Raw genomic sequence first — 23,713 nt, 5'->3', positions numbered from 1 at the left:
TGAGAGAACAACCGAACAATGAATCGTGTCTAATCGAACGAATAAAATTTACCTACTTCTTGACTTGCCTCAGGTTACTAAAGCAAACCTCGATGAACACGTGTTGNGTGGAAAAAAAAAAAAAAAAAAAAAAAAATTACTTTAGAAACACAAATTATTTAGCCCGTATTAACAAAATTAAGTTTTATCCTCACGACTATTGTTGCGCATTGCAATTGCAAAAGCCGCGGTCGACACGAGCATTCGCATAATATTTATTTTTGGTTTTCTCCGTCTTCGCGTTGATTCCGTGCGCATATACACATAGGATGAGGAGAAAGTATCGGATCGCTTAAACGTTTAGAACACAAAGCGTTTCAGAAAACAATATTGTATAGAAAAATCTTGATGTTTCAACATCAAATAGCAATACCCATTTAAGCTTGAACACAGATATGAAGGAGAGTTTCAGGTCAACTTTAAAATCTTAAATAAAATTTTTTATTCAATATTCTTGTAGCTGACATCGAGAACTTTTCGAAAATACCACTCTTTCTAAAACTCCTTTTGGTTAAGTATTTTCTGAGATTTGATAAGATTCGAGTATTACAGATTTAAATCTCAGTATTGCTTCACACTTTCTGGAATTCGATATCTTCAATAGCTCAAGACAAATTTTCGGCATAAATAATACTTGATTTGTTAAATTACACTTGCAATGTTATTGTTTGCGTTATTTTAATTTTGTGACTCACTGGATCGCTATTATTACATTAATTAATATGATTATAAATATCAATAGCGAAAGTATCGGAGTACACTGAATCATTCTTTTTTAAGACATTGTTTTAAAAAGCATCGCGATTACTCAGAGTTACCGTTTATTTTCGCTGGTCTAACTATAAAATTGTCTGAATGGCCGTCGACGTCCTCCAATTCCTTCGAATAGAACTTAGCCGCTATTCTAGCCCGTCCTTCTAGCTTCGGTATCATGGAAAACGTACATTCCGCATCTTCGTCCACCTCAACGGGCTCCGTCAGCTTCAGCTTCAATTGCACATCTAGTCCGGGTCCCTCTATAAGGAATCTGCCCTTTCTCAGAGGAATCGGCAACGGATTACGAAACTTAGCCGTCCCGTTGAGAGTCTGACCAACTATCGCGTCATTGTGCAACTGAAAAAAGTATCTTAAATTAATATAATATGCACGAGATATCACATTACTTTCTAGATTTCTCAGCGTGAAATCGCACTAAAAATAGGTGAAAAGTATTCGAAGGGAAAATACCTCAACTCAATCGCAAGAAGGAATGTTTCACTCGAGCTTAGAGTGGACTCTATAGTGATCAGTGAATGTTTCCATTGAGTCAATTCCTGTTCTCGTGACGATGGAATTTATCAGATTCATTCTTCAGTTAAGAATGAAAATATTCATTCAACGGAGATTCAGAATGGAAAATTCATTTTTGTACGAGTGAAAAATCACTCTGAATGATTTGGCTTTAATTCTCGATTTTACTACCGGAAATTTAGAGACTCAAAGAAATTTAGTATCGATTAATATTAATTATTTGGAATTATTTTTAGTTTATTACCATGATTTTGATATCGGGTTTCCTGACGCGGAAGTCATCCTGTGCAAAATATTCGAAATTTGTGTCCTTCACGGTAGCGAGGCAGGCAATATTGAAGGCGCACTGATCTAACAATCGTGGACCGTATTCCTCCCATGAAACATCCATGCGAATTTCCTCGAGCACACCCGGATTCACCAATTTCTCAGCGTTCAATTTTTTTACCGGGTCACCCACGCGACCCGTGTAGAGGACAGTTTCCACTCTCAGAATCACCGACACACGGTACTCTCTCAGTGAATGTCGATTTTTTATCAGTAATACCACGCTGTCGGAGAATGAAGTAGCACAATAGACATAGATACCATAAGAACTTGCGAGAGTTATGCCGGACTTATCAAACAGATTGTAAAAGATAAAGAAATCTTTAAAATTATAGCAAATCAAACGTTTAATATATATGTAAAATATACACCTTTAACTGCGTAAAATAACACAAATGTAGCAAAATAATGCCCGCGTGAAAATGCATAAAAATGACACCACATGTAAATGTGTATATATTTGGATTTGCAGTGTAGGTAAATAAAATACCTGAATGGTTGTCCAATAACAATGTCGTCGCGCAATTCAAAAGTGAACATGATGTCGTTGAACTCCTCGTTCAGGTAGTAACGACTGAACAAAGACTCACTTTGACGCAACGCCTTCAGCATAGCCGCCCGTTCCTCATTAGATTCTGTCGGGAAGAAGACTATAGTCGATGAAATGTATAGCATTAGTCAGAAAGACTTTGGTGCAATTTTTCAGCCAAATTTAACTTTATTACGCGTTTCTCCCCATAAAGAAGTAAAACGGTATCACAAACAACGAAAATTGTTTTGCTCCATTTTTCTCTCAACCTTAAGTAAACGCTTCTACATATATTCTGCATGCATTAAATGACGCTGTGCATTTGCGCCAGATTGAAATTTCTTTCTAGTAAAGCATACTGAAGTAATCTGTCGGGAAAAGTTGCTTTCCTTCCAATTCAATATCCTCGAGAAAAAACAAAACAATATTTAATTGCAAACAATAAATGTGTAAACAATATTTAATTTAATCGTGCAATTTCCTATCACTTACTCTCCGGATACTTGTAAGTGTGCGTGATGTCCTCTCTCGCCCATCGTCCGACCGCTTTTGTACTAATCAGTTGGCCAATGCTGCAAAATGACCGTCGCACTTTTTGATATTTATAACAATAATTGCATAGAATAATAGTCGGGAGAAGCATTTTTTCTGGCAAGTAAAGTTACCACAGCATCCGTGTAACCTTACGTTGCTACTTGTTTAGATTAAAGTCAGAAAAGGATATAGGCCGAAAATGACTATACTTTAATGGGATTTCTCTCAGTGTGACGTAGATAAAAATGATTAAAGTTACAGAACTGAAAATTGATCTCAATTCTTATTGATTGTTGAATTCGGTGAAAGTTGGCCTGCACATATCAACGATCGCGAGCGATTAATCGATACGCACCCATACATATCTTTGCGAACCAATTTCAAAGGCTGCGTCGGCCCGTTGTACCGCCAATAAACCTTGTCGGCGTTCACCTCAGCGAAAAGGAATGCGTTGTCGTAAGGTCGCAGAACTTGCCCCTTCTTTACGGCATTCACAGATGCCGGGCCACAACGGAACGCGCCTTCACTCAATTCTTGCGGTGTTGCGTCTATCGCCTGCCAGCCCGAACAGTCAGGCGAGAGGTCCAGCCGCTTCATCCACACTTCGTCCCATACATGGAAATTCCTTTTGCGAAGAGGAAACGATCGATATACTTTCTCTTTCTATAACGCTCCATTGAAAAACACCAATTGTACCATATGGAATCGCTGTTGAGCTCCTCCATGACCTTGCCCTCGGCATCCACGAAATAGTCGACGGTCAGGCTGCTTTGGGTATCATGAGCGCTGGAATAGTTGGTCACTACTCGGCAGGGTATGCCCAGAGCGCGGCAGACCGTCGCCAGTACGCCGGAGAAAACCCAGCACTGACCGTATTTGACCGGTTTCTTGCTCTTGTAGTACTGCTGGAGTATCTTTTGCGAACCTATCCACCGCGTGGGTGGCGTGCCGCCTCCATAATCGTCCGACCAATTTCCCATCACCGCCCCGTTATCGTCCGGGGAATTTACCTGAAAAGGAAAATATCAAATGACGATCGATCCATTCGGAAAATATTCCGAACTTTCTTAATCAATAAATAACCGTAAAATTTCTTCTCAGCATGATCTTCTCTCATGATCTTTGATGCAGCTCGTTTAGTAAAATATATGTCTTCTCGCTTCTGATTAATCAAGATGACTGTAAGTGGAGGAGTTTTAACATTTCCGATAATTTCACGTTTTTTTCTCTACTTACCGCGGCGGACAGGCAGCGCGTTATAACGACCGGGTCATTCCTGCCGGAGACTCGAACCTTGCCGACCTGATTCATCAAATGCAAAGAGCAGTCCAAAATGTCGCGCTCAAACTGCGCGTATTTCCACACGGTAGGCCGCATACGGTTGTGACTGCCGCGCCAGATCAAGCCGTCCTCCGCCATCACATATTCCTGACGTCCAGCCTCATCCTCCAAGTAGACCGCGTCGTCTTAAAAGAAGAGGCTCTGTGATAATCGTCAAGAGGTGCGATCTTCATGCGCGCAAATCTCGAACCTTTGCACCATGGATTGCAAATCAGGTAAAACGGATTCTGCGTCGTGAAACTGACTGCACCTTCGGATTCTCTGTTCCTCGTGTCAATCTCCATTTTCCACTTGCCAATGATTGCATTTGCGGACGGCACAATCTGAAGACGAACAAGTTTTCGTTAATTTTTCTCGAAAATATACAAAGTGAGAGAGAGATCTTTTGTCCAAATGTGAGCAATTTTCTCACCGACTCTTGACTAAAATCTCAATGTCACAATAAACACACAGCTCATATGTAATTATTTTTGTACGATGTTTTCATAATTTATGTCAATTGAATGATTTCACGTATCATTTAGAATTAAGTTAATTTCAACATTTGTTAATATTATTTTAACACAAGTTTCTTTTACGAGAAACCTGTAAATAGAATGTATTCGGAAAGGTTCTGAGAATCCCTGCCGCAGGAATCAACGATATTAATTATTTTGCATTAACGGAATGTGTGGCGGCTTACCTTGATTCTTAAGAAATTCGGTTCTATGGCGTCTATGGTGGCCTGCCAGGCAGCTTCGGAAATTTCACCCGGATTGAGTAGAGCGGTCGCCACCAGTGTGCCGTGTCCGTATTGTGGCTTCTCGACGCCGTCCAGGGTGAAGACAATAGAGATACCGTCGATGGAGGGATCATAATCTCGTGACAAACTGAGATGCAGATGGAACTCCTGGCCGCGTCTGACGACCAATCTCACTCTGTCAGCCTGACGTGTCATTAGCTCATATCTACATGTCCGATGTTTCTCGCCGTTCTCTTCCACGCAAGGATCCACGTGGTAAATTGTCAATACTGGCACGCCAAAGTCTTCCCCTGTAAACAAATCATTTGTTCGAGATAATGAAATATTTCTTTCGGATATAATTGCTCATCCATTTGACGGATCCTCTTGCCAGATTAAATTTATATAAATTAATACACAGTTGATAGATTAACGGTTGCAACGTTTCCTTTTCTCGATGAGTTTCGCAACGCATTTCGCATATAATAATAGAAAGTCACCTTTTCTGAGAATTATTACAAAACAAATTCTTTTATTGGAGGGCACAGGAGATGTCGCGAAACATTAGCGGAAAAGAAATGTCGCAACTTTTCATCCACCGATTGTGTGTGCAACGCCGTTCTTTAATTCTCTCACAGTAGAATCTGTAGGGAAACGCTCGGGTGCTCCGGTCGTTGAAGAGCCGATAACGATCGTAGAATCTGTAAGACATCCGGCGGCGATCCGGGTGCACCGGATACGAGCGAAAAACTGGATACATCGATGTGTCGCACGTGAGCTCGCTGAACAACTAAAAGCTCACCGATGAGGAGGAAGGAAGAAAAGCGTCTGAGAGGTAGGAAGTTGCGTTCTAAGAGTAACTTCCAAGGACATAACTGCAACGGTCGGCCATGCCGTCATCGGTGACACCGGCGTCAGTAGGAGTCACCTACTTTTGCGTGCGTTCCCATAAATTAATCGGTGATATATAATCGCATATAGTCAAGGTGAGAAGAAGAGAAAGGGTTTATCGCAAAATTCAATGAAATCTTATTCTTAACTTCTTTCGGTTTATTTAGAAATCAATCAAGAAAGAAGAGGAATAGCGTTTCATATACAAATCATGCGCGACCAATATCCAGCAAGGTAAACGTGAAAATTATACACCGGTTAACAGAGACATTAAAACCTACTCGAGTTCCAAGAAATACTTTGCCCGCCGTATTTGGAGCCTGCATAATCCGATCGATTTTCCATGTCGGAAGATTTCAATCGGTGCGGCGAGAATATAATCAATGATTAGAAAAAACGCAGTATATTACCGAGATTACACGTTGCGAATGTTGTCGCAACGTAAGATTCTTGCATGTGTAATTACGCCGTCACGTTCTACATTCATATACGACATATAAATATACTTCGCGTTGTTGGCCGAAAATTTGATTTTATTCTGTAAATTTTGCATCTCGACCGCGCAAATCAAAGATAGATACATTTACAGAAAACCACGAGAAACTTGCGCGCTCGTCTGTATGAAATCAATGTTGCGCGAATCACTCAATGACGATTGTACGTTGCTCCAATTATATCGTCACCGTAATTCGATTACTTCATCGGTTTTAATGCGAAAATGATGATACTCAAGTGACTCAGTAACGGAATTTATATCACGGACACAAGTATCGTTCCTGTGCGAAAATACCGGCCTACAAGTCGTTCGTTTGTGTTCATTACCGACTGGCTTCTCTAGCAACATGCACTTCCTTCTTCTTGTGGGCAGCATATATTTTATCATTTATGATGATGACTCAAAAATCGTTATCTCAGTTTGCAAAAGGAGGGAAAAGGAAGAAACTACCGGCGTCACTGAGCGCAAATTATATCTCTTTCGCGCAGCAACGGTATTGCGGCGATCGGAAGGACGTTCGGCAAAGTTTTACAAGACGCACTTTCTGTGCACACGTATGAGCAACTCCTTCCGAACGTTGCAATTAAGATTTCTCCGGGAATGCGGCTTGCACCAAGGCGAGTGAGCGAGTTGCTTATTTGAGAGCAACTTGATCCCACAGATCCCATACAGATCGGAATCACGTAATTATTGCACACAACAAAATAACGAGTGTGCGCTCTAATATGTACGTGTCGCGATGTATCTATGCGGAAAAGAGAATGAGTCGACGGACGAGAAGTTATCTCGACGAGCGTGAGTTAACGAGGAGAATCGGAAATCTTGAGGATGGGTAATCGCGAAAGCGTTTCAGCTAATCGGCCAAAGTTCTTGCTGCGAATCTCCTAGATACTAATTAAATAATGTCTCGTGCAGTGTTCGATTAAAAACTGCTACCGTGTTAGTTACTGAGCTTTCAGGGAAGTAACTAGGTGATTTTCATCAAATACGCTAGGAGAGGCGAAGTTATAGTGGAAACGTCGATTGAATCAATGTGACGATGGATCAACTAAACACGTTTTAGCTGAAGGATCGTTTTGGTTTTTATAACCGAATTTGATTTGTAAGAAAGTCTCTTTCAATTCAAACAAGTTCATTCATTGTCATGTCAATTCAACCAATTATTTTCTCCGTGCAGAACCGAAAGAAGCATATCCAGATTCTCATGTGCATTCAAGAAACATCGTTCTTCATCAAATGATTTTTAATTAACTTTTCATTACCAGTCAAAATAGACCGAACGTATTTGAATAATTCTAGTATTCATAATTGATGATAACGAGAGTTGCGTCAGCGAAAGTGATGTCACCGCTTGACCATCACGGCGCCGCAGCCGCTTACGTAATTTCACTTTCATTCATGGCACCGTACTATGACGGCTCGGAAAAAGAAGCCCTTTAACTCAGTTTCAAGATTATGTGCGAGGAAATCTTGCGTTATTAAAGGGCTAAAAAAATGAAAAAAGAAAAATATGTTGAAAACCGACTCGCAATAAGCCAGACTTATATCCTTAAAAAGGTTAAAAAGTTAACGATCTGTGTAGATGAGCGCGCACACGCAATAGCGGCGTGATTGATGAATTAATACATTGCAACTAACGAATAACATTACCTATTCAAATGTAGATAAGACATACACGCGGCAACGCCGTACAACGAGAGAGAGAAAGGGGGGGGGGGAAAGCTGATACTTCTCATCTGGCTAAATATATTGTCTCAACGATGAAACTAAGCATCGAATGAGACTCGAACGATAGCCATAAGTCGCGCGATTATTTGTAAATTGTACGACCGCTTATGAAAACGCGGAAACTGCCTTCATAGTGTTCACTGTTTCGCAACAGAAATGTGCGAAACAATCTGATCTTTTCGCAAAAACATCCGTCTGTTTGCCCGCTCTGAAAATCTTTTCTTTGTTAAATACTTTTCCAAGTGAACGAGTTTGTGGATGATACAAAGTAGCATGAAAAATATAAAAGTTTCTTTTGTTGAGAAATCAACTTCAAACTGACTCCGAGCAATTGATCGTTGAGAAGGGATATAGCAAAAGTCAATTGTCGTTTACATATTCTGCAAGGCTGGGCAATAACTAATTACACACTAAGTTAAAAAGTATCTTCATTTGTTAAAGGTCTTTTAATATTTCTCCATTTTTAATTTAATAAATTAATTTAATTTCAACTTAACTTATAATTAAGTTAGTTTTCGTTTATATAACTTTTAACTTATAACTTGGTTAAAAATAAAAATTACTTTAGCCCATCCTGATATTTCGTAATATATACTTATCGTCGACAATGTTTAAATCTGGTGATGCAACAATAATCGAACAAGACTTCTCATGCCTACATATGTTAATGTTCGCCTTGTCGATCGTTCGCGCGCTGATAATAAAATCCACCATCGATGAATTGAATTTAAAATAACCTTGTAGTTTCTTTTGGATCGACGACACGATGACATCATACTGCTGCATACGATGTAACGGACAATGAATAAAGCGATTCTTATCCCGCAGAATTTCTCCCTTAATACAAACTCTCACGGGCAAAGAATTATAATCTCGCAGGAATATTTAGTCGCGCTCTTTTCGGAAAGAACGCGGATTACTTGCGAAAAATTACTCTTTCCTTTGATCAACAGTAATAACAGTGATATAATTAGAGATTTCCTCCTTCCTTCTTCCTGCATAATATAATGCAATTTAAGTCGGTAAAAATATATATAAATAGGTGAAAAAATATTACGTTAAACGTTGGTATCATCAAGCCATTATCAAACGTAGAGAAATTTGTTTTTTCTAAATTCCCCGAAGTGAAATGTCACTCGAAAAGTAGAGCCGAATCATTCGAGTAATTTTTTATTCATATAGAATGAATTCTCCGTTTTGAATCGTTGAATTAGTATTTTTATTTAAAACTGAAGAATGAATCTGATATATTCCACTGTCATGGGAACAAATTCGCTCTAATTGATTTTGTATGGAGTCTACTCCAAGCTTAAGTGGAACATTTACGACTTTAAATGGCAGAGTATTTATCGTCGTTATCGCTTCGAGTGATTTGTTTTGAGCAGGATGCCAGAAATTTAGAGAATAGATCTCTTAAAAAGCACAATATTTTATCACTTTAAACCTCAACAATACGTTTGAAACTAGCGTAATTAGAGTTATATAAAGAGTATATTAGGTAAATAAACTATTCGACTTACCGGGCGCGGTGGTCGGAGGCGGCCGTGGCATGCATTCAGATTTCGTACAATTTGGTTTATGTGAAGGTCCGATTTGTTGAGGTCTGAACACAGCCCTGAAGCCGGAGAAGCACGAACACGAGCAGCACTTTCTTATCATTATTAAGAGCAGATGCGAACGCTAAAGATTATCTCCTCAGTATTATTCCTCGGTCGAGCGCCGGCACAAGTTGCAAATCTAACGGGATGCTCATCAATTATTCATAATTTTTTTAAAGCAATATCTTCAATTAATGGCGCTGCGTTGTTATCTTATATGCTGGACGTATTATACAGGTTAATCGCAAAGATGTGAAATTCACGTGTATCACATAAAGGAAAATTGTTATCAAGGTAAGTTCAACGTTCATTGAGCAGAATAATTATAGGAGAAATGGAAATCCTGATGTGGCAATTATTAATTCATCCAAGAAATTTCTTGAGGCGATATATGAACGGTTTATCCATAAGCGTAACGACAGCAGCATCTTTNTATATATATATATATTGTGTAATATCTTATTGTGCGATAATCAGAGTTTCGATTTCAGGGTCGCTTACCACGGGTCGCTTACCACTGGCCTTCTCATTTCAAAGGCCTGCTAGCAGTCAAAGGAGAAGCAGTGCCGTGCACGGCGGTCTAACGGACAGCGTAGTAAATAAAGCAGCGTCATTTAATGCAAAAATAAGTATATCATGCTTTGGACTTGTAATAATGAGTTAAGAAATGTCTAATTAAATTTAGACAAATTATATCTACACCCACACAACGTACGCGCGCACACACATACGACGATGCCTCAATTGCTATCTGCTAAATCGTTAGACCGGTGTATAAGTGAAACAGTAAGCGATGTTGAGATCCGAACTTTAGCGATAATAATAATTACATGTGCAAAAAGACTGACTGGATTTAAATAAAATTATCAAAGATGTTTTTAACGCGTATTTCAATTTTTATCTTTACGTATAATCTTACAATTGTTGTAATAATTCTTACGATCGATCAACTGCTATTTTACATCAAATCAAAGGAGAAAAAAACGCGATAAATAATTTTTTTGTAAATGCTCGACATTATCACTAACGAGTACGCGAGTAAACACATAAAAAAAAGTCCGATGATCATCAAGAAACATAATGTCAGTTTTTCCATGATTGTTAAATAAACATAATTTCGTCATATAATTAAACATTTCCGATTGCAACGGTATTTATAAGAAAATTTTGAAGATTTTTCTTTCGATTTCCCACGAGATTACACTAATTGTAAGAGAACTCGAAGCGTGTATACGAGAACGATTGGAGCGATGCTTCGATCTCCCTGCCGACTCTCGGACGACTGTCAGAGAAGCTGCTATTGGTACCGAAGCAAACGTCTCCCGCCAACCTTCGACTAACATTTAACGGAGAACGCTAATGATATGCGCTAACGTGAGTATATGTCGCATTTTTCAACTACTGTGCGGTACGCCTTCCTACTTTGTGCACCGAATGCTGTGCTCATAAATTATACGCGTGGTTCACATCGAATCACATCCTCCTGTCTTTTGTTTATCGTCAATTAATCCTTTAAGGCCTATAATAATGTATTCACTTTAGGCATTCCCAAAATCTTATCTGTTGATAAATTAAAGGTTCCATCGAAAAAAGTATTATCGATCCATCACAGATGGAGTTATATTCCTCCTCTTTGTAGATTGTTTCGTCGGGGAAGTTGCCGCATGTAAAGAAATGGCTTCGTAAGACGCGGCAACGCGCGGCGAAAGTTCGCGCGATAGTAGTGATGAGCAAAATTATCGATGTTCTTCAAACATCGATGTCCGTTTATTGCGGATGGTGTTACATCTAGGGAAAATGATAGGGACTTTAGAAATTCTTAATCTGACAGCCAATCGGTGCATCCGACAAACTGTGTCGTACGACGCATCTTCAATGAACGAACATCGATGTTTTTCAAACATCGATTATTTTGCCCAGCCCTACGCGGTAGCCAATGAACTTCTAGTTCTTACCAAAAAACGGTATGTTGATTGGCTACCACGCAAACTTCCGCAGCGCGTTGCCACGTCCGGTGATCAGAAGTCATTGCTTGTTAGGTCTGTTCGTTTTCGCTGCACCGCTGAACTAGTGTGATAAGTTGAAGCGAGACAAATATATGTTTTCTCACTTTAACTTATTGCACTATTTCAGCGGCGTAGCGAAAACGAACAGACCTTTTGTTAGTAAGGTGAAATTTACTGTGTACCGGTGAATCTGCGGGGGTTCAAATCAGAGCGTTTCCAGCGATTACGTACAGTGAACTTTCATTTTTCACAGTTTCTATAAAAAAAAGAAAAAAGTCTGTCGGCAGCCCGCGAGTGCGCTTGCGGGGCCTTCACTCATTATTGAACCCGCATATTTTTGTTGAAGTTCTGTCTCGGACGCATAATCTACATTTTTTGAATACTTAATACCGGTTTTTGGGGATCCTCTTTGACCGGAATTCTGGGATCATTGTTGAGAGAGAGAGAGTTTCTGTAAGAAACGAAACGTCTTTCCTACACGGAACTGACAATATGCCGAAGAATAAAGGTAGAAACGCGTTCTATTTCTTCATGATTGATTGGAAAAAACGTGAAGAAGCACGAGGTTGCACATTTCCAAACGATCTTAAAGATGTGCAAGCGAGTCAAAAATGTAATGAGGAATGGCAGGTAAGGTTCGAGTGCAATATTGCAAGTTAGAAACATCTATGTTCAATATTCCTACTTTTATCGATACTTCAATATGCATATATATATAAAAGATAAATATCAATTGACTAACATCTTGTGTCATCTATCATTGAACGAATATGTTGATTCTTGGAAGTTCTATATACTGTATGTCTAGGCAGTACATACAAAAGAAGAACTCTGACTTAAACAGGGATAAACAGAAGGATTTAACATAAATAATTTGGTTTCTTCTAGCTTCAGATTTAAACTTTTTTCCTTTTTTTACAAGAAATTTCATCGGGAAGTTAATAGTTACTATTTTCAATAAATATTTAAAAGATCTCTGCGACTTAAGAAAGTCAAAGCATAAAAAACCAATTCACCAAATTCGGATCTTGAAATAACAGTTTGGATAGTTCAAATTATTGCCCAGTTTTTTAACTGTTTATAAATTATTGTATGTTTATTAATTAAAATGACTATATATATAGTTATTTTTTATATATTTAATAGAGTTTAACTAAACAACAAAAAGGTTTGTATGAAGCAAGGGCTAAAAAGAACAAAATACAATCAGAAAGGAATACAAATAGTAAGAAAACAACCTTTGGAGAACCTATAAAGTTTCTTGAAGAGGAAGAAAAGGCTAAGCGAGAATTCAGATTAGATATGCATGAGTATCTAGAATCAACAATCATCAGAGCTGTCAATCACAATGGCATGTAATATATAAGTTATATATATATATCTACAATATAAGTTTTATGTGATAATTTATTAATAATATCATATATATATTTGTCATATAGTTTTGCCACAGCTGAAATTCTGCTTCATACATGTTAACTGGTTTTTCACAAAAATTGTTGACAATATTACTGAATATTTCCCAGCTGAATATGCAATTGGAGTTTTTTCACTCGAGAATGGTATCGAAGATATCCATCATACGATTGTTAATGCTCCAATTCCACTGGGATATAAGCGACAAGCACTGGAAACCAGTCGGAGTAATCATAATATACCTATAGAAAATCAAAACGGAGAATCTAACTTTGCTGTTATGTATGAAAAGTTTACTAATTTTTTGAAGCACAGGAAAATTGTGGACAGGTATCCTCCACTTTATACAATAAAAGGTTTGACAGGAGCGGTGCAATCTTTAATAACAAAATTATGTGATGCAGCAGGTAAGTATTAAATGCCATTTTGCATCTTCTGCTTTAATAAAATGCAATAATTCGTTAAACTTATTTATCTAATTAATATATATATATATATATATATATATATATATATTTCAAAAATCCACTTTTATTTCAGGACAAGATAAAGAGCAGTTTCTGATTTATGAAATAGAATCACTATTTAAACACTTAGCAGATGAAGCTTATAAAAAACGAGCAGATAGAGATATTCAGCATACTGCTGCTTATGCTGAATATACGTTTACACGTTTAGACTCTAAGTATTTGTACAAAAGAGGCAACGAATGTTTGGTAAGTGATTTTATAAAATAGATTACCCAGAAAAACTTGAAAAACCTGGAATTCTCAGGGAATTTTTCTTTTCTTCGAATTTGAATTGACACTATAAATTTAGGTTTTGAAGTTCATTTGATGGACAAAATAACAATAATTCTGTAATATAGATCCATGAATTTATGGAAGGAGGATCTGAATACTGCAGTAAGTTAGTCCTATATCGGTGGGCATGGGGAATGTGTGAAGAATTTTGCGAACCACTCCAAATAGACATGAAACCAGGAGTACACTTTCCTGATGATACTGATTGTACCTACAAATTGATTACGCAATCAATGGCTAATTTAGATATAAAGCTTGAAATTCCCCAAATATCTGATCAGTGCTCAGTAGTGTCTGCAACAGGCGTAAGTATATTTGAAATATATCATTTTATGCATGTATAGATTTGCATACAAACATGTGCATATGCGCGCGTGCTCACACACATACACACCCGCGCGCGAGCGTATACGTAGAACAAATACAATATTGAGTAATTTTATAGACAGTCACAGTATAATATTTGTGCATATAAGCAATGTTGTAAATTTGTCAGTGCGATAATTTTATACGGCTTGATAGGTAAGGGAGCAACATAGAATAAAAGTTTCTGAGAGGACATATGAAGAAAAAATGGTTTTACGGAGTAAGTGCCAGCCAGTAACTGTCGTCGACCATAGTAAACTGAATGAACCTATTATCGATGGTAGTGGACATAAAAAAGTTAGTAACTTAACTGATGAATCAAAGAAAAAAATATGTGTCAAATGATGTGTGTGTACCAACAACTCTTTAAATCAATTGGAAAGTATAATGTTATTTATTAATTTTGCTTTTTTTCCAGTTTGATGAAAGACCAATGCGAGCACCAAATACTATATGTAAGTATACAAAATTAAATCATGATCAAGTTAGGTTATATATACATATATACTGGATCTTGTCATCCGTGGTGTGCAGATAGAACGTACTAAAGCTTGGCTTTACCGGACAGCTGGATTGGTTGTATGACGTCATAGGCCAGAAATGGCATGCATAAATGATCTGTTATTTCAGGAATTATTTTGCGAATCTATGTGATATATTGGACAGACGTTTCAATTTGTTGTTGCACATTTTACAGGTTTCAGGATTACGACGAAACATTTTCCAGGGAAAACTATAAAAAATAAAGCCACAAAATGCGAATAAAACTATATCCCGCAAAAAACTTACTGCATGACATTTTTCGACTATGACGTCATAAGCCAATATGGCTGCCGAGAGGTATCCTTAAACTGGATATAAAAATCATGTACTGTTTTGCAAAGATCGCAATAATTAATGGGGAATTAATATCAGCAAATGATCACACGGTAAACAATAGGTCAAACTGTGTAAAAGTAGCTTACATCTGAAGATGTCCACGTAACGATGGGGTATCAATTGATAATAAGAAGCATGTTTCTTTTCGGCGCGCAATCCTGTGTTATTACATATCGCTCATTGTGTTACTTCGTCTCTGAAAATCGATTGATGTTCACCGTTATTAATCTTCAGATGTAAGCCATGTTTCTTTTTTCCGACCTATTGTTTACCGTGTAATCATTAGGTTATACAGATTAATTAATTCCTCATTAACTATTGCAAAATGGTATACGATTTTCCTGTTTCTGTGCGTGTTTGTGGGTTTATCCTGGTAAAATTATCGTCTGATCATATCACTTTATACAAATATATATTTTTAATTTTTTTCCAGCATACGTAGCTGCTACTATGGACGATTACGCCCCAAAGAATGATGAAACGAATTTTCCTCCTATAGGTAAGTCTGTATGTAACATTATGAATTAAATACACGTGTATAACATGTTGTTATAATTGTTATACCTTTTATGTATATATGCGGTTGTGTACATGTATATTTTTTATTTAGGTGGAAGAGGTGTGTTACACAGAAAAATTAAGGAAGTATCAAGAAAAGCATCTTTAGGCAGAGGTAAATGATCTTGTGTTATAATAAACAAAAATTCTCATGTTTGTTAATTCATGTTTATTTAATTTCTTTCCAGGTCAAGGTTATGCGTGAATAAAATCTTTATAACTTTTCTTTACAAACCTTTCTCCATTGAATCTTACTATTGGCATAATCATTTATTTTATATGATACAAAATGACAACATGATCTTACTTTTACTTTAATTATAATTTAATAACTTCGTACATTCTTTTCTACATTAGTTATATATAATAAGTGAACACAGAATATAGTTTTTCCAATCTATAAAATTATATGAACTAATGCTGATATTATGTTTTCTTTATAATTATTTCAATGTAACATTAATATAATAATCAATTGAAGCAATCAATTAAAGCGAATTGGAAACAAATGATACGAGACTGCATAATATTTAAATAGAAAGGGTACTTTATATATGTTTTACTACAAGCTTGTATAAATACGTATATATTGTAAGAGTTTCACAATCGCTTTAGCGAAAGGTACAAGCGTATACATATATATATATTCGATAATATATTTACCATATACAAAATCAAGTATATATATCATATATAAATACGCGTACACACACTCACACACATACACACATACATGCATGCATGCATAGTATGAAGTTATCCTAATTAGCCTTGTGTAATAATCATTAAATATGGATGAAGGCGATTATCTGTAATATGCAAGTGATATTGGGGAAAAGGTAGTGTGTATGTATGTATGTGTGTGGGGGGAGGGGGGAGGAACGGAAGTACAGTGTGTCAGAATAAAAGCCGTAAACGAGAGAGGTCCGTAATGGTTGTCGCCGAAAGTGCGCACAATATATGTCATATTTTGGCTAAGTCGAGCCTGTGTTGGACGTTGTTTATTTGAGGTAAGTGTTACGCGGAGGCAAATATTGATTGCTAGCGCTGTCGCTGCCGATAAAACCGCCTCCACTGAAACCGCCTCTACCTGTTGACAAAACATAAAATTTAACGACAGGAATCGTAAATATGTGATGTGGTATATATATATATATATATATATATATATATATGTATGTATGTATGTATGTATCAGATGAAAAATCTGCAGTTTTTTTAGGTAATTCGAATGATGGTGAGATTATAGCAGTAGCACCCCAAAAAATTGACGCAGTATTTAAAAAACTTTAAATAATGTTCAAATGTTAGAGCCCTGCAAATTAAGACCTAATAACATTCAATCCGGCCCGAGATGTATTATCAAATATAATCCAGCGCAGCCCATACTTGCTTTGATAATATTTTGTTGATAGAAAAAACTAGTTTAAGTTTCCTCAGATTGTAATTATTTTTTAGTGAATTTCTCAATGGACGATTACCTCCTTGATATCCACCGCCGAAACTATCACTCTGATACCCTCCCGGACCGCCTCCGCGAGGGAATTGCGCTTGTCCCTCGTACTGTACGTCCGCGTTGTATCCATTCACGTCGTCAGCCATATAGCGGACAATCTGCGTCCTCGAATCCGGTAACAGGACTCTATACTCTCCTTGAACAACGTTGCCATCGCTGTTTTCGCGTTGAGCATAATCGTTACCACTTGGTGGATCGACTACTTCATATTGGAAGCTGTACGGCTGTGGCTGAAAGATCGATCGCCATTGACATTATTTTATTGCATTACGGATATTTACAAAGTATTTACAAAAAGAAGCACATGCTACGCAAATGATTAATGACGTTTAGTACGAATGATCGGTATTTTTACCCTTCCAGTGTCACGTCCGCTGAATCCTCCTCCTCCTTGATATCCTCCGGATAGACCGCGGTCCTGATAGCTACCGCTACCATCGTCGCCGAACTGCGGATGTCTATAAGACGTTGATGGTCCGAACGCACCGCCAACAGCACCCGGCCTGTTGAAAGCGTCGCCGCCTCCACCACCGGGCGGACCGTAAACCTGGGTGGGTCTTCTGTAGCTGCCGAAATCACCGCGACCACCGCCGATGTTGAAACCAGCGTCAGCGCCTACATTAAAACCTCCGCCGCCGACGAATCCACCGCTGCCAGGTCGGTTATATTGATATCCTGCGGCATCACCGCCTGGCAAGAGACCAGCGAGGACATCGCTGCCGAGATACGATAGCACCAAGACCAGCTTGGCCAACTGCAAGCAGAACAATTTGATTCGAACGAATGTGTGAGTAGCAATTCAATAGTAAAATATGACCGAATCATTCGAAATCCATGTCTCAGGTAGAACAGAAAGTCGCAAATATGTCAAAATAATGAGAAAATGATTAAAATACTTCTTTTTCGATCATTTTCTCATCATTTTAATTCTGTCCTACTTGGGAATTGATCGCAAGATAAAGTTTGTACATCTCTCAACGACCCACGATTATTAAATTACATTATATTTTCCCTGATTATGAGATCTCATCGCAAGTGGTAATTACCAATTAGCAATCACAGCAAAAAATGTATATATCATCGAGAAACATTATGACGTCTCGACATACGATTTTGATACCGTAGTTTTTTCATCATTTCAAAGGAGATTATTGCGGACGGCTCGAGAAAGATGATTGACATGTTAAAAGAGTCGGTAGAATAGCAAACATCGGTGTTTGCTGCGGTAATCGTGTGCTGCTGAGGGAAAGTGGGGCACAATCCGACATCCCTCCGTTAAGTGTAGTTATATGTTCGACATCGTGCGAGAGCAGACCGACGAGGAATCTAGTCCTGATTACGTTATTATATACTTTTCGGCAGAAAAATCGGGAATTTCATCACCCGCGCTAAGCTAAGTTAAGAAATGGTTTTTCAGCGTATACACATGTTTGCCGAATGACACATAATAGGCGTTCTGAGTTTCCACTAGACATTCATTCTTTTGAAACTTCCTGTGTGTTATGCGATCTTTCAATCTTCATGATTATCCATGCGCCCAAATATGGATATCTTTTCAATATCGTCGGCTCTTAATAACGTTCGGACCACGCACATGGCTTAGACACATGGTTTGTTACAAATGTCGCACCCTTCGCGGCGTGTTTATCATCAACTTAGCAGTCATTGCTGACACAATGACAGAGATAATTACAATTTCTACTCGCCTCGTTCTAAGCGCAGAAAACTCGAAATATGTGATTAACGTTATTACCACCATAGATTATCCTTCGTCTATCAACTCGTCCTCTATTGCTTCAAAGTAAAATTAAAAGCCGCCCATGCAAGATATACTTGAATTATTTGGCTGGAAGACAAGATGGCCAGATGACTTTTCTGTGACTACAAGTTACGATAATAATATTACAATATCCGATTCGTACGACACGTTTCGTCGAACGGCCGAAAAGGAAGTTTAAACCTGTTCGCGGCAGATAGTTGTTTCGATTTCGTTGTTGCTTTCTTTAGCTTGGAGCGACTGTTCTACTATATTAACATAATTTTTTCAACAAATATGCAAGGAAATAAGTCGAAAGAAGTTCAGTAATCAAATTCAGAAAAGAGCTACGTACAAGTTGTCCCAAAATTAATCGACGAAATGCGTAACACAATTGCATGTATTTAAAGCGGGGTTTCAGCGCCGCGTTGCACTAATCTCTGATGGCCTACCTGGTGGCAATTCATATTGCTGTAGGACCGAAGACGCAAGGCGAACTGAGAAGATGATCCACCGGGGAGTTTATATACCGCGCGAACCCTTTGTTACAGTTTATCCTTCGTGCCATATATCCATGTATTAACCGGCGTATTAGAATGACTGGCCGCGCTGTGGGAGGGTGTGGGAGGTGGAGAGGTGCGCATCTTCCCTTCACTCCGTATGATGCATTATGAGAGGAGATAGCCTGCTGATGACTGAGGTGGCTTTAAAATTTTAATTGGAGCTACACAACCTCTCGACCAGGTATTCTTTCGTCCAGGTAATGAATTGCGAGTCGAAATCAATCGACGAGATGCGAGAAAAGAAGTTTCCGACCCATTTGAACTCTCCAACTTCGAAATTGAGGATTAGTTAGGGAGAATATATTCAAATACAAAGTAGATATCGATCGAATAGAAACAGATAGTCGGGCGTGGAAAAAGTGACAGGACGGTGAAAGGTTTGAAATTTGCAATTATGATTACTCCGGCTGTTTTTATATGTATAGAAGATTTTGTACGGATACCCTTTTGTGTCGAAACACATAGCATATAATGTCATCTTCTTCATATTAGCGCGATTAATTACTATTATTTTTTACAAGATAAATCCTTTTATTGAATACACTTTTTGTATTTTATCGAGGTAACTGCGCTGTTTTTCCGCTGATGGTCTGAAATAAAAAATCGCGCGCAATCTGTTTGTACAAATTTATCAGCGGATGTGCGGCAAACAAGGTCAAACGAATGTGTGCATACATACGAATATATATTTATTTATATTGGATTGTCGTCAGTCGAGGTAACAGGCCAAGGAGAAATTTTCGTGCCACGTGAGGCACGAGCGCGAGCTCCTCGAAACTATCGCAAATCATCGTCGGATTGAGCAATCAGCCTACACCGCGGACTTATTTTCGACATCGCGCGCCGCGTGATAAAAGAGAATCCCTGAGGCACGTGGCGACGGCGAGCGCATTCAACGCGTTGCACGCGCGCACATAAGAATGTGATTGCATATGCCACAGGCGCCTCACTGTGGAAGATCTGCATCTGGATGGCGATTTTGATGAGATGTAATTTTTCCTTAAGATAGTTTTTCTTTTCAACATTTTAATAACATTAATTGAAATATGACCTACGTACAATTAGAAAAAGATTGACCGAAGCTGAGATTATTAAAGTCGAAATCAGCACTATTTGTCACGTGTTTACGAAAACGATCAAATTGCCCTTTTACGGTTTTAATGGAAAACGAGAAGACGATCAAAGAGACTTGTAGAAATACAAGATTGTTGAGTTCGCCTAGTTTTTCGAAAATTGATATGTAAAGTACACAGTTTCTAATAAATATGTGACACCGCTAACCTGGAAAGATTTGACAATTGTTATATATTTCTCTTTGTGTTTTTTCGGATATATTTTTTGGATATATTTTTAAAGGTAGAACGGTTAAACACAAATTACTTACAAATTTATAATCAATATGTAAAAGTGCGGGAAATAGAGAAAAATCATTTCTCTAATAATGTATATCAGTGCGGGTTTATCGATATATATGCTATATATATGTCTAACACAGAGAGTGTTCCGATTAAAAGTGTTGTAGAGCAAAGCGCGAAAAATGATTATTTCTTTTTGGAATTTTAAACATTATTTGAATTCGATTGATATTCTCTTGCTGTAGTGTCAAAGTTGTATATCATAAAACACATTTATAAACGTTTAGATTCATTGATCTGTATTAAACATTATCTTGTTAACATGTTGACTGCCACGCTGATTTCCGTCGATCGTACAAACGCCTAATTGATTCAATTAAATCACTAAAGCTGCAGTAAATAAATATAATTCAGGATACGCATCGGTTAGCTTGTTTCATTAGCTCATTACTGGCTGTACAACCTATTTTGTAGATGCAATTAATTAATTATACGTCACACGTAATTTAATAAAACGCGGTAACATCATAGCGCCGGTCACCGGTGACCCCCGTGGCAGTCAACGTGTTAACAGTATTGGACTAACTACTTTAAGAGTGGCAAAAAGTTTCACATTTCTATAGTTCGCAAAGTTATATGATCTACTAAAATCATTGAGTTCATCACATATGAAACATTTAACTTTTCATGTTTCCGCTGTCAAGTTGTACGATCGTTACTCTGCCGACGATTTTCTTCGATTTACCTCGATGATACATTTTCTCCGTCGATATCGATCGAGTCGGCCTTCATCGTTTCGTCGCACTTTCGAGCCGTCGCGATGAAAAAAATAGCTCTTGGCACAGAGCACACGCTGATCTCATCCGCGTGAGCCCGAAGTGTATCGAACCAATTACCGGGTTGTACTTACGAATGAAAGGTGGATGAAGAAATAGCCGGCCGTAGTCGGACGAGTGGTGGTGCAAAGAAAGATGCGACCGAGTGGGATATAAACCCGATCCATCCATCCGGCGCACTGTCTTCGCGACCTCCCGTGTAAGATCGCGAGAGATCGCTGTTCGATCTGCAGGAAAGATATCGAGCGGCGCGTGTATAAAACTTAGCGGCATGCTTGCAACGACTTGTGCAATCGTTTTACAAACAAATTTATCCGACGTCACTTTACGTGAACTCTGGGAGACATCTCAATAGATGTATTCGCGATATCCCGTAACTCTTCGAGTACGATTTGTCGGCATAGCATATGAATATATTTCAGACTTTTGTAAATGTTTTATAGTTCAGATACTTGCGCGCAATAAGATCATAATCATATTAAAAGAATGGGTATGTTCAGTAAGCAAGAAATTAATTCCTTGAAACATTGATTTTATGTGAATTTTATAAACATTTTCACATAATATTTTTTATAAATGTTTCTAAACTGTTACTTAATAATATAATATTTCTAAAATCATTGTATAGAAATATATTATTTTTAATGGTCAAGTATTGTTAATGATAACGTTGTACGCAACATTAAGAACTATTAGGTGTATAAATAAGTTTGGTGCCTTTTTAGCATGATCTTAATGTTTATTTGCAAAAAAAAAAACGAATAACCTTCGAAATAGTTCCCATTATTTTACACGCGCTTTTGCTATCTTTCGGGCGAATCCCGCTTCGGTAAAAGGATAGTGGCTTTGACTCGGTGAAGTCATCGATGCTTTTTTTGATATCCTCGGCAGATTGAAAGTGGGAAATCCGCCAAGTGATCCACTGAAGCGATCGGAATAGATGATAATCCGTAAAGGCAAGATCTGGCGAATAAGCCGTATGCGAGAAAATTCGCATAATTCCTTAAACTTGGCTCTTTTTATCCAATTTTTTTCAGTGTAATGATCGAACCGTGAACGAATTATGCACGGTATCGGACTATGTTTAATCTGAAAATCTTATCTGTATTTTCTATCAAATCATTTTATTGATAACCTTATACTTATAGATTCTTCGATATTTATCAGAACAGGCGAAACGACGCTGTTAATAAAATTCAATCATTCAATATAATAATATCGTTCACTATCGTATTTCAACATTGAACAATCTCTTATATGCAGACAGTGGTGGTCATCGGAAGCTACCGAAGAGGCAAAAAACATTCTCCGGCAGAACTTTCATATCGATTCGCTGTCAATTTTGCTACTTGTTGCACAACGAACGACCAATCATTCATTCTGAGCGCTTCGTTAGTTAGCGCTCCGTCGCCAGTGACGAACGAAGTGATGCAGTTTTCTTTTGTTTCCGGATCTACTTGCAAAATCAATCACAACTCGGCCATAAGGCTGCTTGAACGCGGCCCGTAACGTCAATATTGAAGGAAAGCAAGAAGTTTAAACCAGTTGCAAATACAACCATGAATGCCTGCATTTGGCTATTTACTTTGTTTTCCTCCTCCGAACGATCCATTACGAAACAAGGGAATATTAAATAATTATCTTTACAGAGGCGTTCTTTCTATAGCTTGCTACATACGAGGAAGACGAATTCAGTAAGCACGCTATTTTACGCACGCTCTGCGTACATAGAACCTAAAATACAAAATGATTAGCGAATATTACCGTATTTATAAAGATTATACACAATTTTTAGAACACACACTCGCGCAGCAGATATTATATCAACTATGTACATCACATGTCAGCGCTGGAGGAATTTCTTTTTGTGCGCTTGATGATTCTTCTGATCGGCTATCAAATTGAGTTATAAAAGAAAGGGAAGAGAATGCCGTTTTTAAAGAAGAAAGAATAAGGATTAAGAGGAAAAAGAAAGGAAAGCGGGCATAATTAATTAGCTAGAGCTGTATTATTTAATAACACATTATATTTACTATATATAATGTGTATATTAATTTACTCTCCCGGCGTGCATGCACGAGTAATTGGCCAACTGTCGGCTTTGCTAACTGCGAACTTTAAGCACCTTTTCCGACAACTTCGTAATTACAATGATAGTATCCGTA

General features: G+C 37.9%; 3 protein-coding genes and 1 long non-coding RNA gene across 11 annotated transcripts; 2 read left to right on the top strand and 2 right to left on the bottom strand.

The window, feature by feature from the left end:
- Window positions 1–491: 491 nt before the first annotated feature.
- LOC106751677 (annulin-like) lies at window positions 492–10,787 on the bottom strand. 6 transcript variants are annotated; one of them, XM_014632677.1, is made up of 12 exons: window positions 10,435–10,787; window positions 9,996–10,074; window positions 9,417–9,633; window positions 4,743–5,092; window positions 4,251–4,383; window positions 3,956–4,185; window positions 3,416–3,729; window positions 3,075–3,344; window positions 2,678–2,757; window positions 2,147–2,291; window positions 1,574–1,880; window positions 492–1,152 (listed from the first exon to the last, which is right to left on the bottom strand). In XM_014632677.1, the coding sequence occupies exons 3-12, from the start codon at window positions 9,553–9,555 to the stop codon at window positions 844–846; spliced, it is 2,277 nt and encodes a 758-aa protein (XP_014488163.1). In that variant the 5' UTR covers window positions 9,556–9,633; window positions 9,996–10,074; window positions 10,435–10,787; the 3' UTR covers window positions 492–843. The 6 variants fall into 6 exon arrangements, with proteins under 6 accessions (XP_014488163.1, XP_014488164.1, XP_014488165.1 ...); XM_014632678.1 differs by having other exon boundaries at window positions 10,729–10,772; XM_014632679.1 differs by lacking the exon at window positions 9,996–10,074.
- LOC106751681 lies at window positions 9,565–10,376 on the top strand. Its single transcript, XR_001375086.1, has 2 exons — window positions 9,565–9,788; window positions 9,986–10,376. It is a non-coding gene; the product is annotated as an uncharacterized LOC106751681 (long non-coding RNA).
- A 791-nt stretch (window positions 10,788–11,578) lies between the features above and the next one.
- Window positions 11,579–15,870, top strand: LOC106751678 (protein maelstrom homolog). 2 transcript variants are annotated; one of them, XM_014632683.1, is made up of 11 exons: window positions 11,579–11,727; window positions 11,847–12,130; window positions 12,647–12,851; window positions 12,943–13,323; window positions 13,457–13,632; window positions 13,785–14,024; window positions 14,242–14,382; window positions 14,504–14,540; window positions 15,398–15,463; window positions 15,575–15,637; window positions 15,711–15,870. In XM_014632683.1, exons 2-11 carry the CDS (start codon window positions 11,993–11,995, stop codon window positions 15,725–15,727), a joined length of 1,464 nt encoding a protein of 487 aa, XP_014488169.1. In that variant the 5' UTR covers window positions 11,579–11,727; window positions 11,847–11,992; the 3' UTR covers window positions 15,728–15,870. The 2 variants fall into 2 exon arrangements, with proteins under 2 accessions (XP_014488169.1, XP_014488168.1); XM_014632682.1 differs by having other exon boundaries at window positions 11,579–12,130.
- A 110-nt stretch (window positions 15,871–15,980) lies between these two features.
- LOC106751679 (pro-resilin-like) lies at window positions 15,981–21,720 on the bottom strand. 2 transcript variants are annotated; one of them, XM_014632686.1, is made up of 4 exons: window positions 19,247–19,350; window positions 17,394–17,792; window positions 17,004–17,268; window positions 15,981–16,612 (listed from the first exon to the last, which is right to left on the bottom strand). In XM_014632686.1, exons 1-4 carry the CDS (start codon window positions 19,259–19,261, stop codon window positions 16,524–16,526), a joined length of 768 nt encoding a protein of 255 aa, XP_014488172.1. In that variant the 5' UTR covers window positions 19,262–19,350; the 3' UTR covers window positions 15,981–16,523. The 2 variants fall into 2 exon arrangements, with proteins under 2 accessions (XP_014488172.1, XP_014488171.1); XM_014632685.1 differs by lacking the exon at window positions 19,247–19,350 and adding an exon at window positions 21,623–21,720 and having other exon boundaries at window positions 16,513–16,612.
- Window positions 21,721–23,713: the final 1,993 nt, after the last annotated feature.

Source organism: Dinoponera quadriceps, unplaced genomic scaffold, assembly GCF_001313825.1.
Source record: "Dinoponera quadriceps isolate SergipeBrazil2010 unplaced genomic scaffold, ASM131382v1 scaffold115, whole genome shotgun sequence".
Classification (NCBI taxonomy): Eukaryota; Metazoa; Arthropoda; class Insecta; order Hymenoptera; family Formicidae; genus Dinoponera; species Dinoponera quadriceps.
Note: the sequence above shows the minus strand (reverse complement) of the source record. Positions and strands in the feature narration are given on the sequence as shown.

What these genes read in the sequence shown, in the direction of transcription:
- LOC106751678 (XM_014632683.1), top strand. Translation starts at nt 11,993, where the DNA reads ATGCCGAAGAATAAAGGTAGAAACGCGTTCTATTTCTTCATGATTGAT. An exon ending in AAAGAGGCAACGAATGTTTG is followed by an intron (nt 13,633 to 13,784) that starts GTAAGTGATTTT and finishes TCTGTAATATAG; the next exon opens with ATCCATGAATTTATGGAAGG. An exon ending in ATGGTAGTGGACATAAAAAA is followed by an intron (nt 14,383 to 14,503) that starts GTTAGTAACTTA and finishes CTTTTTTTCCAG; the next exon opens with TTTGATGAAAGACCAATGCG.
- LOC106751679 (XM_014632685.1), bottom strand. Translation starts at nt 21,715, where the DNA reads ATGGATCGGGTTTATATCCCACTCGGTCGCATCTTTCTTTGCACCACC. An exon ending in TCTTCATCCACCTTTCATTC is followed by an intron (nt 17,793 to 21,622) that starts GTAAGTACAACC and finishes TTCTGCTTGCAG; the next exon opens with TTGGCCAAGCTGGTCTTGGT. An exon ending in GCGGACGTGACACTGGAAGG is followed by an intron (nt 17,269 to 17,393) that starts GTAAAAATACCG and finishes TCGATCTTTCAG; the next exon opens with CCACAGCCGTACAGCTTCCA.
- LOC106751677 (XM_014632677.1), bottom strand. Translation starts at nt 9,555, where the DNA reads ATGATAAGAAAGTGCTGCTCGTGTTCGTGCTTCTCCGGCTTCAGGGCT. An exon ending in CTCAACAGCGATTCCATATG is followed by an intron (nt 3,345 to 3,415) that starts GTACAATTGGTG and finishes TCTTCGCAAAAG; the next exon opens with GAATTTCCATGTATGGGACG. An exon ending in AACCCGATATCAAAATCATG is followed by an intron (nt 1,153 to 1,573) that starts GTAATAAACTAA and finishes TACTTTTTTCAG; the next exon opens with TTGCACAATGACGCGATAGT.